General features: G+C 33.6%; 2 protein-coding genes across 12 annotated transcripts in view; one reads left to right on the top strand and one right to left on the bottom strand.

The window, feature by feature from the left end:
* LOC145256299 (organic anion transporter 3-like) overlaps nt 1-15,421 on the bottom strand; it is a 324,435-nt gene that overhangs the window by 149,871 nt on the left and 159,143 nt on the right. The gene's annotated exons all lie outside the window — the stretch shown is intronic.
* LOC145256297 (uncharacterized) overlaps nt 1-15,421 on the top strand; it is an 85,634-nt gene that overhangs the window by 50,184 nt on the left and 20,029 nt on the right. For all 9 annotated transcript variants that reach the window (XM_080115019.1, XM_080115016.1, XM_080115023.1 and 6 more), the window contains exon 2: nt 6,406-6,610. In XM_080115019.1, the coding sequence (XP_079971145.1) occupies nt 6,437-6,610 (174 nt within the window). In that variant the 5' untranslated portion in view covers nt 6,406-6,436. The remainder of the gene's footprint in view (nt 1-6,405; nt 6,611-15,421) is intronic.

The following is a 15,421-nucleotide window of genomic DNA, read 5'->3' as shown; positions in this document are numbered from 1 at the left end:
GTAATCTGGAAGCGTCCTGAGTTTTACTTTTTTCACTCATCACTTAAAAATATGTTTTCCCAAGACAATAAAAGACAATATAATCTCCAAATCACTTTTTATTTTGAACATTTTTAATCTTACCATTTTAAGGCCAACGGATAGACTAATATTAGTTACTAGCGGGGGTACCCGGCGTTGCCCGAATGTTTGTTTCCGGGACAGGGGGGGAGTTTTAAAAAATGTTATGGTAGGTAAGTAGGAAGGATCAAACCCGGAGTCATGAGTAAAAGTAGGAAAATAAAGTGAAAAAAACAAACATCTGCAACGTTAACAGTTCGGTCACCAAGAAAAGTCCATTCCAGTTGTTTAGGAAAAAAAAAAACAAAAAAAAAAACGACTACGGTAGGTCGGCGCGAACGTGAAAATATAATGTGAATTGTCCAGCACGCTAACCACTACGCCACAGAGCATTCAGCTTAGTTTAGTGATTTTAAATAACTTCACATGAAAGAAATACGAAGCCAAACCGATGTTCTCTTCTCAACTGTTCCTTGTGAACGATCCCCAAACGGTGTTAAGTGGTGGCAGGGGGAGGAGGAATTTATTAGAGAGAAAATATTTTACCACTTCCATTGATCTTAACCGATTTTGGCCGTAACTTCTCAACAGAAAAAGTATAGAAATCTAAGATTATCGAGGAATTTGAGAAATAATAAGCCTATAACACACCTCAGATATTGTTCTGCCGTTTGTGCATATTATATTTGCATGAAATATCTTGATTTTTAATCCTATTAAGGTCAAAATCAGACGGGAAAAAATGAGTTCATTTTATTTATATAGAGAAGAGAAGAAGAAGAGATAATTCAGTTGTACGTGACACTCTTCTTGAGGTCATAGGCTCCATATTTAGGGTGGGCAATACAAAGAATAAAATGATTATTTGTTATATATATGCGAAATTTGACAGTTAAAAAGATATTTTCATTAAAACAATTTTAACTATTTACTTATTTTGTTAGTTTTAACTAAATGCAAATAGTTAGATTTTACTAAAATATTAAATAAAACAGGTATTTCCATAATTCAACGTGAAACGATTTCGCCTATTTGCTGATAACGTATGATGTAAACATAAAGGAAATAATTCTTTTCTCCCGAATTGTTTTAAGTTTTTTTTTTTAAGTTTTAATAAATTAATTACCTCCCCTGCTATTATGTGCGCTTTTATAGTTTATTATGAAAACAAAACTTTCAAATATTTTGGAAAATATTTTCTTAATAATTAATTTTTTACCTTATGATTTTTCGCATTTTTTTTTTGTATCTTTAGTACTGCACCATGACACGTAAGTAGCAATCATTGGTTTTACTTAATATCCAATATTACTATTTTCGAATCAACGATGAAGACAAGACGCAAAAAAACACACAATTTTTTGCGTCTTTGTCAGACAATTTGTAAAAACTATTAAAACGCATTTCGTTCCTATATCATAGTGAGGTGCTAAATGTGTTTGGATTTTTTTTTTTTGTCTTAACGAAAATTCTAAGTTATTTTAACATTCCAGTGTCGATTTTGTCGTTAAATATAAAATAATCATTTTAATTTAAGATTCCTTTTTTTAAATTTGTTTACTATTTAAGGTTTTATATAAACTCTTGCAAAACAGACTTATTGTCAAGTTCGGTGTTTATTCAGATTAGCACTTATGGCATCAATTAAAAATTTTTTAAAATACAGAAAAGTCTATGTATAATGTATGTTACGGAACGAAGACGCTGTTGTTGCTTCATCCAATGCCAGTAGGCGCAGCTGAAACGTGAACAAATTCTGATTGCCAGAGTTCTCGGTCGGCCATTGCAGCAACCTGCCAGACCAGTTCCTGCCAGACCAGTTTCCTCTTCAATAATGAATTTCAGTGTTACACATTGACGTCCAACTTTCCTTTTTGCGTCTGGAGTCCAGAGTAGGAGCTTTCCTGCTGGTTTATCATGGCGACTAATATGACCAGCAGATGCGAGACGTCTCTATCTCACAATATTGTAAACACGACGTAAGGAACGATACAATGCCTTGGTTGTTGGGTGACTTTTCCAATATATGTTGTAGGCTAGTCGAAGTATTCTTGTATATTTACTATCGAAATGTTTTCGGCATGATACGCTTAGCATCCATGATTCTGAGCCGTACAAAAGGATTGACTCTATGCAGGCTTTGAAGGCCTTGGTCTTGGTTTCTTTTTGATTGGAGATTTCCATACGTTCTCTAAAGAATAAAGTGCACTCCATGCTAACGCGATCCTAACATTCATACTAAGTTCGATTCTAACATTCATATCATGAAAAAAAAAAAAACGTGAAAAAGTGGACGAATATGATATATTCCAAAAATCACGTAATTTGATCAAGCAGGTTTTTTTTTATTATTCAAGAAAATTAAATTTCATTTCGTGCGCCTAAGGAAGGGGGGGGGCTACCGACGATGGTAAAATCAAGGGCAGACAACCGATTTTCATTTCATTTTCTTTTGTTTTAATAATGTTGGAAAGACAACCGAAACGTACAATTTAAATCCAAATAATAATTTATTAATCTAACGAGTATTTTTTTTTTTTTTTTACAAAACATAAAATTTTTAAATAATGAAGATGTAGGGAAAATTGTAGTGCAAATGATTAGCGCGGATGCTATTCGCTTAAGAAAAGAAAGAGAAAAAGTCTTAAACTCGAAACCTGATCGATACGAGACAAAAACGTGTCTTATGCAAATTGAGACGTGGTCGAGTTTTAGAATATAAAACGCCAGCATTTCTTCAGTGCAGGACAATTTCATTTTTTTTTTTTTTTTTTGTCGGCTCGACGTCGGCACAGTGTACTTTGCAATCTGATGTCAGATGAAGAAAGCTTGTTTGCTTTAACATCAGAAAGGGAATATGACGAATTTTTCTTACGTATGCTTCGGCGTGACGAACTTGGCGATCTGAACACCATTCTTCTTTTTCTGTAACTTCACTGATTAGAAACATTATTTTAAAAGTTCATTTTCTAAAAGTTAAAGACAGAATTTTAAGAATATTAAAATGGCTTCGAACTTCATTTATCGATAAAAAAAAACAAAAAAAAACGGCAAATTTCTTTAAAAAAACAAAAAAACTACTTGATCAAATTTTGTGAGTTTTGGAATGTGCTATGTTCATTCATTGACAAATAGGTGCACAATAAAAGTTTTTCTTTATTTTTGTTTATTGCCATAAGTGCCAATCTGAATAAGCACCCCAATTTCTACAAATCAAATAAGTCGATTCTTGGAGAGTTCCGAAGAGATTTCCATATCAATCCAATACGGTTATTACCCGTTAATTATTTGTCAATAAAAAACAAGCCTCGAAATCTAGTGGGCGCTATGTTCTTCTCCATACAATTTCTTTCTCACAAAAGAGATGGTGCGAGTCTGTCTCTCCACTATCGTTATTTTCATGGCAGGTGCTCGAATGAGTCCCTATCTGCAAACCATTTACAACAAACACTTGCACCACTATCAACAATTTCCCCTACACTTTATCTATACCTAAAACTTATCGCAAATCTTATGAACAGGGTTTCTTTACTAGAAATGCCCGCCTGTGAATCTCTATTCTGCGGCACTGCTTTCCGACTGACTACAGCATGGTAATTTTCAAGTCCAATGTAAACAAACATCCACGAGAAACACTCGTCTGGTTGAAAACTCTATCAATAAATTCCCCCACTATTTATCTGTGCCTAAACCTAAACGTAGATTCCATGAACAAAGCTTCTTTCTGTGGAACTCTCTTCCGTTTTCCTATTTTTCAGCAGACTACAATATGGCCGTCTTCAAGTCCAATGTAAACAAGTTCTGGATGAGCCGTTCCCCTTAAGTAATTCGATTTACCAAATTTACAATTCTAACGATTACTATGATATTGTTCTTTTGACCACAGTACACCCTTTAACCCTTATCCTCGAGTGGCCTCTAGATCTTGATAAGTAGTGATTCCCTTATAAAAAAGTTCTTGTTGAGCCGTCCTTTTAAATAATCAAATTCTACCGAATTTTTACCATACCCATCATTACGGTGTTGTCTCACCTGACAATTTTTAATCCTTACCGTCGAGTGACATAAAGGCGATTCCATTGTAAAATAAATAATACATTAACTTGCATAAAAATGATTTTAATCGGATATTATTCGAGCAGTATTTAGAAATAATCCTTATTAGACTGATAATCGCTACATACGTTAATAGATTTAGTAAATTTAATTAAAACCCTGCGTTAAATTGTAAAACAATAATCGTGTCTTTGATTTTCAGGTTACATTTTTTTTTAATCGAAATAAATGCATTTTCTGTTTTGTAGGTGGAAGCGACATTTTAAATTTCTGTGTATTTGTTTGTTTGTTTTCTTGTTTTTTGTTGTTTCTTTGTGTTTTGTTTCATTTTTTTTGCGTTTGTTTTTTTGTTATTTTTTTTTTGTTTTTTTTTGTTTCTTTGTGTTTTGTTTCATTTTTTTGCGTTTGTTTTGTTTCTTTTTTGGTGTATTTGTTTGTTTCTTTGTTTTTTGTTGTTGTTTCTTTGTGTTTTGTTTCATTTTTTGCGTTTGTTTTTTTTTGTTATTTTTTGTTTGTTTTTTTGTTGTTTTTTGTTTCTTTGTGTTTTGTTTCATTTTTTGCGTTTGTTTTGTTTCTTTTTTAGTGTATTTGTTTGTTTCTTTGTTTTTTGTTCTTTTTTTGTTGTTTCTTTGTGTTTTGTTTCATTTTTTTGCGTTTGTTTTCTTTCTTTTTAGTGTATTTGTTTCTTTGTTTTTGGTTTCTTTGTGTTTTGTTTCATTTTTTGCGTTTGTTTTGGGTTTCTTTTGTTATTTTTTGTTTGTTTTTTATTTTATTTTAGTTTTCTGTTTTTGTTTTGTTTTTATTTTTCTATTTTATTTTTTGTTGTGTTTCTTTTGTTTTATTTCTTGTTTTTTCTTTTTATAATTTGTTTTTTTGCATTTTTTGTTAACAATGTGAGTGCTTTACTAATTATGTATGGCAAATTAAGGCACGCCAAATGTACAAGACACGACAAGTGCTCCTTTCGATTTTCTATCCGTGTCACGTTTAAGCACACCATTCAAGCAACCTGGGGTTCTTATATCCAGAACAATAAGAAGCAATTTATTTTAATTTTGACGGACACTCATGTTGTTCTTTTTTTTTTGCTAAAAACTTTCTGGCAAAAAAAAAAAGTTCTTTTTTGTTCTTTTTTGTTTTTTTTGTCAGAATGACGGGCCGATATTTTGGGGAATTAAATAATTTTTTGATCTATTTATGTTTTATTGTCGTCTTTTGGTAAACATTTACTATTTTTTTATTATTATATTTTCACCCCAAACAAGGCACAGTGCCACTTTGATATAGGGGGCTACTATCAGGGACATGAGTTGCAGGGATACTATGTAGGGAGTTGAGCAGCAAGATGTTTGTTCACATTACACTTGAAATTATGCATGTCAGTACAGCTGGAAAAGCAGGAAACCAGAAGGGAGTCACAAAGTCTAGCAGTTCTCGGAAATAAACTATTAGAGTAGAAAGCTTTCTTACATCTGTGTAGGGGTAGAATTTTGCTACTTGTCAGGTTTGTCTGGGGTATTTACGTCGAGGAGGTACAAAGGCTATTAGTTATTCGGAGCATCCACCATTAAAATACTTGTAAAACAGGTAGAGGGATGCAACATTTCGTGGATGGGACAGAGGTTGAAGCTTAGATGACAGTTGAGGTTGGTGACTCTCTTTTGAACCCTGTCCAGGAGTAAGAAACTAGTAGCAGATGTACCAGCCCAAATGTGACAATAATATTCCATACATGGGCGAATGATGACCTTATAAAGGTGCAGGATACTTTCAGATGTAACTTTCTAGCACGGTAGAGGGAGCCCACCTTCTTCACAGCAACCTTGGCAATGCTCTCAATGTATCTGTTCCAACTCATGTTCCCTGTGAACGTTAAGCCGAGGAGTTTGAACGAAGTACTTCCAGGTAATGTATCTTTATTTATAGCTATTGGTGGTTGAGAAGTTTTCTTGTAATTGAAATAACTTTTACTATAAACGAAAACAATATACGATTTTAATAAAGCAGACTAATATTATTTACTTTAAGAGAAATAATTTTGTGTTTTTCCCATACTTGTTTAATCCCTAATCCTGAATCAAAACAAAAAAAAATATGATTATTTTTTACGAATATTTAAGCGAAAAAAAAACTGATTGGACATCTGTCGTTCTCATTTGCCGTGCCTTAATACCCACACGAATACAGAATTAGCAGGAGCCATTTTCGTGCCTTAATTTGTCATAATAACAAAACGGACATTGTAAGAATTTAAATGAATTATTGTCCAAATTATTCTACTTTTTGTAGCTTTCATTTTCATCCCATACACGACGAACTAATGGAACCCTGCCAAAGCAAAATGATCCCCGGTTACGCATACAAATCCATTTTACTCACAGGAAGGCTGCATTGTGTATTAGGCGCTGTTGCTTTAATCACCTCCATTATTGCTTTGTTTAGTTGGCCGCACCAGGCCAAATATTATATGACGGAAATATTTGTAAGTTTATGGGTAAGTTGACAACAACTGCAGCATCTCTTTTATCTGAAGCATCTTCATCTTTACTGATCGGTTTCAAATTTTTTTTTTATTTCTAATGATTTAATTTTTAAATGCGTCTAAATAGCTCTATAGGAGGCTTGGTTAATCGGTGGTTAGGGCTAAGGTTTGGATTAGGGATAGCCTTAAGCTTCAGGATAATGTTAGCGTTAGGGTTCAGGCTAGGGTTAGGCTTCAAGCTAGAGCTAGGGTTAAGGCTATGGCTAGGGTCTAGGGTAGGGTAAGGATTAGGGTTATTAAATTTAAGGTATCCTTGCTTTAATCACATTGTTGAATTGTTTATTTGGCCGCCCCAGAGCAAATATTATTTGATGGAAGTATTTGTAAGGTTAAATGTAATTTGACAACATCTGCAGCATCTCCTTTATCTGAAAGGTCTTCATCTTTACTGATCGGTTTCAATTTATTTCTTATAATCTAATCTTTAGATGTGTTTAAACGTTTCTATACGAGAACTTGGTTAATCTTGGTTGTCAAATTTAAGCAGTCTTTTAAATAGCGCTAAAGCTCCAAAACAATTTGTTGAGCATTGCATTATCCCGATAAGTTTCCTCTTAAAGAATCGATCTTATCTTTTAACTCCCCCGTATATATCTCTATCTCTATTATTATATGAAAGTCACTTTGTGTGTGTGAGTTTCTTCCTTATAGGTTCCGAAATGGCTGAGCCTATCTTTTGCAAATTTCACATAAAGGTAATTCATATGTCTGGCAGTGTTCTTAGATATGTTTTGTGAAGAAATTCGTTCAATGATTATCGAAAATCAAAAAAATCCAATCCTAAAAATAGTAATTCTTTGTTATAGATAAAAAAAAATTTTTAGGGAAATACTTTAAGTTGCACTGACAAGGGAGATAATAAAATCTCAGCAAATAATTTCTTCTTAGAAAAAAAACACATTAGTTGACACCTGGAAAGATAGCTCAGTGGCAGAGCATTCAACTCTAGATCGAATGATTCCCTGTTCAAGCCCGGGTATACCTCACCATTTTATTTTAATTGTTTTCTTATTAATGAGTTCAATTTACGAGAAAAGAAAAGGTACCATTTAAACTTGGCGTAAATCATTTCTTTGTTTGTATATTTCAAAACTAAACATTAATCAGAGATGAGTTTCCAAAGCATTCATCGTCAATTCCAAATATCAGCTGACGTGATATTGTAAACAAACACAAACAGAATTTGATGAACTACATTATCATTATTGTTTATTTTATTTATTTATTTTGCGAATTAGTCCTCCGAACAAATTATTCCTCGTAATATATAATATTTAATAGAGGATTGATTCTATAACAATTCATACGCAATCTACATAAATTAAAATATCATATTTAAACGTATTGCATGACCGAGCAACGCGATGTGTTCAGATAGTATATATATATATATATATATATATATATATATATATATGTATATATATATATGTATATGTATATATATATGTATATATATGTATATATATATATATGCATATATATGTATATATGTATATGTATATATATATATGTATATATATGTATATATATATATATGCATATATATGTATATATGTATATGCATATATATATGTATATATATGTATATGTATATATATGTATATATATATGTATATATATGTATATATGTATATATATATGTATATATGTATATATATGTATATATGTATATATATGTATGTATATATGTATATATGTATATATATGTATATATGTATATATATGTATATGTATATATATGTATATGTATATATGTTTATATATATGTTTATATATATGTTTATATATATGTATATATATGCATATATATGCATATATATGTATATATATGCGTGTATATATATGTATATATATGTATATATATATGTATATATGTGTTTATGTATATATATGTATATATATGTGTATATGTATGTATATATATGTATGTATATGTATGTATATGTATGTATATATATGTATGTATATGTATGTATATGTATGTATATATATGTATGTATATATATGTATATATATGTATATGCATGTATGTATATATATAGTGCTAGTAGGGAGATCGTGATGCGACTTTGTCAGGGATTTAATGATGATCAACAAATGTTGCACTCTCCCATACATTTATTGGCATCGAAATCGATAAAATCACACATTTTTAATCAAATCGATTGATTACCTGCTCTAGTTAGGGACCCCTTCCCTGGCAGTGTGCCAGGAGGAAGCTGCACATGCATCCTTATAGTTACTTAAACCACAATACATTAGATCCAGCATTGCACTGTAGAGAATCTACTGTCGATTTTATAAAATTATCTCTATATAATTACTTCACTTAAATTTTAAAATGAAAAAGTCAAGCATCATGCTTCAGTTGTGGTCTAGACAGAAAAAATTGTTTCAAATGCGCCCCTGTCTTATCAAAGAACCAACTGTTGATTTTATGAAATTATTTTTGCATAATCTCATGAATTAAAGTTAAACGTACAAAAGTCAAGTATCATGGCTCAATTGTGCTCTAAAAACAAACATTCATTTGTTAAATAAAAGAATCTACGGTTGATTTTATAGGCCGAGTTTTCTATTTGTGCAGGGATAAAACTTCTCAAATGCATTTGTGATGTTAGGTTGTATAAGAGTGTTAACTTTAGTCAAAATCACCTGTTTTTTCTTTAATCGGATTTTTTTCAATTATAGGTTTTCTGTTACTTAACAGACGAATTCAAATGCACAACCCTCATAAGAACACTCCCAGATACATCAAGTTCGTTTGTGTGAATTAAAAAAAAAAGAAGAAAAATAGGGCCAGCCGTCTTTTAGTCCATAGAGAACAAGATCACACTCACAACGTAGATTTTATCTGTATATAATGAATGTGAGTTCGTTCTGTATGGACTCTGTAACCGCTGAGCTGATTACTTTAAACTTTCAAACAAATGTACTTTATATGTATGGGAGTGAACTTAGATGGGGTTTGTATAGAAAGGTTTCCAATAAGTACTGCAAAACCAATTAAAGAGTGAAACGTCTGAATTTGACCAAAGTTAACATTTTAGAATTTCTATTACCAGTTGAATGACCCATATAAAATCAACAGTATGTTCTTTGATAAGACAGAAGCACATTCAAAATGGATGTTTCTGTTTAGAGCACAACTGAACCATGATACTTGGCTTTAGTATTTTAAACGTATTCAAAATATTATATAAAATTAATTATATGACATCAACAGTAAGTTCTCTACAGTGTAATACAGATTACAATGTATTATGGATTAAGTCACTGCGAGAAGGCTTGTGCAAAATTAAATGTTACAATCTTCATTGAACTACTGCTTATGTCTTCATCCCACTACCAACTTGCGGCAGTTTTATAAGATTTTTGCCATTGCGTTGGATAGCTGTACGATTGTTTCGCCCTCACATCTATAAATATAAAAGCGAAAATGTGTGTATGTATGTTCGGTTTTTGTGCATGTCCGCAAAAGGATTTTTTTTTTCGGCGGCTTCTCTAGGCCGTCACTCATTTAAAAAACTTTTTATATCACATCAAAATCATAATATCTACGAGTTACGAACGGGGGTCACGTGTGTATTTAATTTGCTTGACTTTCGAAAACTAAATATTCAACATTTTTCGATTTGCGCGTGTAGATTCGCCTTTTTCGTATAATAAAAGTGAAACTAATACGAAGGTTGTTGCATCGATTCGCCGGGAACACCCAAAAGCAATCAGCTTTGATCAATGCGGGTTTTTCCTTATATCAGACAATTGCTATTCAATTTGGACAATCCCCTTTCAATGGGGAGCTGGTTTCCCCCCCCATCATCTTAGGGAAACCCAAACTGTCCCGCAGTAAATGAAAAAACGATCCCACAGTGAAACAAAGTAAACAAACGCCAAAAAACTGCCCCGTCTTCGTAACGCTCCCGCAATGACTTCATTAAGCGGCAACCTGTCAATCAAACCTCCGTGACTTGACTCACTTTAATCGCTCTTGCATTAACATTGTCGCCATAGCGCAGGTGTTCAGGCTCAGTCGCAAGGCTCCGGGTTCGAGCCCACATGCCCCCCCCCCATCATTTTTTTGTTTAAATCGCCATCGTTAAGTTTCCTTTTGGTTCTGATTTACCCTCTCACCACCAAACACACACACCTACAAATACCCGGGCAACACCGGGTATCCCCCGCCCTGCTAGTATAATATATAGCACAATGTCATCAACAGCTATACTCATTGAAGACACAGGAAGGTGATTTATGAATACCAGGAATAATAAAGGTCCAAGAATCGACCCCTGGGGTATACCTGTATTGGTATCATCTTGTTTATATGTAAGACCATCCCATTGAGGATAACCGGGTATCATATCATGATAAAATAGTTGGCGGAGTGTAGGTTGGTTTCGGTTAATGCTAGGATATCCGCGGACTTTGCTTAAGGGAATATATTCTATATCATTTAAATTACTTTTAAGGGTAAGGATATTTATGAATGCGAGCCTCAAAAGAGAAGGTGAATCGGTTTTGTTTGGGTTGGTGTCTGGTTTAAACATGTCTTTTGTTTTGTATTTTTTACATAGGAGTTACCTCGTATCAAGGCCCAAGGCCGCTCAAGGATAAGGTTTATGAGTGTACATTAGTCACTGAGATAACAGTGTATTAATAGTTAGTAGTGGAAATGGGGAAGAAATGGATTATTTAGGGGTGCAGCTCAACAAGAACTTGTTTACATTGGACTTGAAAATGATCATATTGTAGTAAACTGGAAAACAGACGATTGGAACAGAATTCTACTGGCGAGCAGTTTAAGGAAAGAAACTCTGTTCATGGAATTTGTGTTTAGATTTAGGCACAGATAAAGAGTAGAGGAAATTGCTGGCAGGGGTTGTAGCTAGACGAGTGCTTTTGTTAAAGTTTAACAAGGGGGGGGGACATATATTGAATTTTAGATGAGCACCTGCCACGAAAATGACAATAGAACAGAGCAAGGCTCGCAACATCTCTTCTGTGGGAAAGACGTTGCAGGGAAGAGAAAAGGGTATCAGATTTCGAAAGCGATTTGGAACTTTGTCCAAGCAGGATAGGATGCTTCGAGCAGTTCTTTCCTAGATGTGGCAGCAGTGCTCAATCTTAGGGCGTATTTGGCTCTTATACAGGTAGAGAACTACGTCTGGAATAAGGTATTAACTATGTTTAGATTTAGGCAGAGATAAAGAGTGCGGGAAATTGTTGATAGTGGTTGTAGCTAAAATGTATGTCTTTTTTTTTTTTTTTTATTACATTTTCACCCCAAACAAGACACATTGCCACTTTGGTGTAGGAGGCTACTAACAGGGACAACAACTACTGGGGTACTGTGTAGGGATTTGGGCAGCAAGATGTCGGTTCACGTTACAATTGAGCTTCTGCATGTCAGTACAGTTGGGGAAGCAGGGACCTGGAATGGAATTCCAGAGTCTAGCTGTTCTGGGGAAGAAACTACTGGAGTAGAAAGATCTTTTACATCTAGGGATCTCTACAGTGTGGGGGTGGGATTTAGCAACCTGTCGGGTTTATCGAGAGTGTTCACGTTGTGGGGGCACAAGTGCTTGCAGTTCGTCAGAGCATTCACCATTAAAATAATTGTAGAACAGGCAGAGGGATGCAACGTTTCGTCGATGGGACAGAGGTTAAAGCTTAGATGCCAGTTCAGGACCTATCAGATTGGCGACTCTTTTTGAACCTTGTCAAGGAGCGAGAGACTAGTAGCAAATGCACCAGCCCAAATATGACAGCAATACTCCATACATGGGTGAATGGTGGGTTTATAGAGGTACAGGATACTTTCGGGTGTCAGTAGTTTTCTAGCACGGTAGAGAGAGCCTACCCTCCTCGCATCAGCCCTGGCAATGCCCTCGATGCAATTGTTCCAACTCATGTTTCCTGTGAAGGAGTTTAAAAGAAGTACTTTCAGATAATGAATTGCTATTGGTGGTAGAGAAGGCTTCTTGTAATGATTGAAGGAAACAAGTTTAGTCTTGGCAACATTGAATGTGACCATCCATTTTTGTCTCCATTCCATTACAGATTGGAGGTCATCCTCTAGTGTTGCATGCCAACTCCTACATAGTACCCCAGTAGCTGTTGCCTCTGATAGTAGCCTCCTACATCAAAGTGGCAATGTGCCTTGTTTGGGGGTGAAAAATGTAAAAAAAAACAAGACAAAAACTATAAATTAAAATTCACAAGCATATTTATTGTGGTTGTACTGAGTTTTTTTTTTATTTGGTTGGGATTACTACATATCAATATTTATATTAAATTTATGTTTACTCTTGCTTTTGTTTGGTAAACTTTTCATTCCTATTAACTTAATTAACATTATATATATATATATATATATATATATATATATATATATATACATATATATATATATATATATATATAGATAGATAGATAGAGGGAGAGAGAGATAGATAGATAGATAGAGAGAGAGAGAGAGAGAGAGAGAGAGAGAGAGAGAGAGAGAGAGAGAGAGAGATGTTTTTGGATTTTGCGATACGTTTTGAATGAATTTAATTATTTACGAAAGTGCATTTTTACCTAAATTCGAGTTGGGAATAATTTTCCCTTTAACCAATTTGGTACCCCCACATGGGGAGCGGTATATATATTGTTTTCAAAATATAATTATCCACTGACACGTGTTTCGTCGTCTATGACTCATCAGAGTGGCTGAATCTTGGGAGATACCAATTCAGGACCCCATGGTAGTGAGCCTGAACTCTCTATCAACTGGTTCATCCCACCGACTGTTTTGGATATATCGCGATTTATTTAGATGTTATTTGTTTTTGTTTTTGTGATACGTTTTGAATTAATTCAATTATTTACAAAAGGGCATTTTTACCTAAATGCGACTTGGGAATAATTTTCCCTAACAGAAATAGTATATTGACGAAATAGAGAAATAAAAAGGAAAAAAAACAAGTTATGTGTTCATTTGCATTTTCCTCTTTAAGAAGTCTCAAAATAAAGACGAAACATTGATGAACACATAGCTCGTTTGTTATATATATATATATATATATATATATATATATATATATATATATATATATATATATATATATTAATCACTTTTTACACACTTAATTAAATTAAATTCTTGGTTTAAATCATCCTTTATTGGCACCTTTAATTTATAAAAGATCCTCCAATTGCTCTTTTTTTCGTCAGTAATATTATTTGAATTAGTCGGTTTTCTTCTGGGGAGATGATAGCCGAAAGAGCTCTTGAGAGATTTCCTCTTATTTTCAAGTGTATTTATAAATTCTGTACGTCCAAACATTTATATATATATATATATATATATATATATATATATATATATATATATATATATATATGTTTGTGTGTGTGTGTATATATATATGTATATATATGTGAATATATATAAGAGTGTCAATATATATTAGATGTATATATATATATATGATATATATGTGTGTGTTTGTGTATATATTGAATCTCTTTTCAATATCGCTCACTTTTTTGGGGGGTCTGATGAAGTGGTCCCCTTGAATTATATATATATATATATATATACATAATAAATGAGCTTTAAAAGACATTATCTAAGAAAACCCTATCAGAATAGTAGAATAGTTTTACTATTTCCTTATTTGTTTCCTTATTCTTCTGATACAAAAAAACTTCTATGTAACTTTTATCCATAATCTTTTATTTCATATATATTTATCCAGGTTGAAAAGTCATAGTAGATGACGTCATATGTAACACGTGTTGACAATGTATTGTGGATGCGTTATCCTCAGCTTCCATATCTTCTCGTAATTTGTCTCTCAGTCCTCGTTTAGAATGAGTGATTTTTCTGATAAGAAAAAGTTGTATTCTAGGTCGGCAGTACTTTTGCTTGAGCAGTAGCCTGAGGTGTCGGAAAATTTCTGTTTCTATTTCTATTCTTGTAGACATGTCACTAATAAGGGTGCTGGAGGTACACGTTTTACTGGGCTGACGTTATCTGCCTGATAGTCAGGGACCCGAACCTTGGACAAACCACTAAGAAGGCCAGAAGGTGCAGAGTACTGGGGCTGCTGTATTGCCATTTGGTGAATGGATTCTGGACCATGCAGTAGTTTCTGGTGGAGCTTCTCCATGCCATATTAGTGGGTAATTATTATGGGTTTACCTTATCGTGGGCTACAAAAATAATATTTCTTCACTTCTTTTTCTCCCTTACTTTCCCTTTCTACCATGCTCTAACCAAGTCTGTCGACCTGTTTCACAAATCCCAAAACTGCATCATGAAAAGTCTCCAGAAAGAATACAAGAGTTAACCCAGAATTCCAACTTCCAACATAGACCCCCACTACTGTGTCTCCTTCTTCAAAATCATTGGTCTTCATTCCAACGTTTCAGACGTTGAAACCCAATTACAGGAGTATAAACCAGACCTATTCTTCCTAAGCGAAACTAGCATTTGACCGACTCTTTCCCTAGATGAGTTCATAATTAAAAGATACTCTAACTTACTTACCACCAAGATCGGCACGGGCATGGAATATGTGCCTACATAGGAGATGGCTTTCCATGTGGTAGAGACATCTCTAGATAAGACCCTAATTTACCCTATATGTGCTTAACATATGACTTTTCATGTAGTAGGGACAGAGAAGACCGTGACTAGCTCACACCACTGTGTTTATATTTGCCCTCTATCGCCTCCACGACAGCAGAGTTACTATCTTTAAGAGCATA

Source organism: Euprymna scolopes, chromosome 32 (genome assembly GCF_053919585.1).
Source record: "Euprymna scolopes isolate OS-2025 chromosome 32, ASM5391958v1, whole genome shotgun sequence".
NCBI lineage: Eukaryota > Metazoa > Mollusca > Cephalopoda > Sepiida > Sepiolidae > Euprymna > Euprymna scolopes.
Note: the sequence above shows the minus strand (reverse complement) of the source record. Positions and strands in the feature narration are given on the sequence as shown.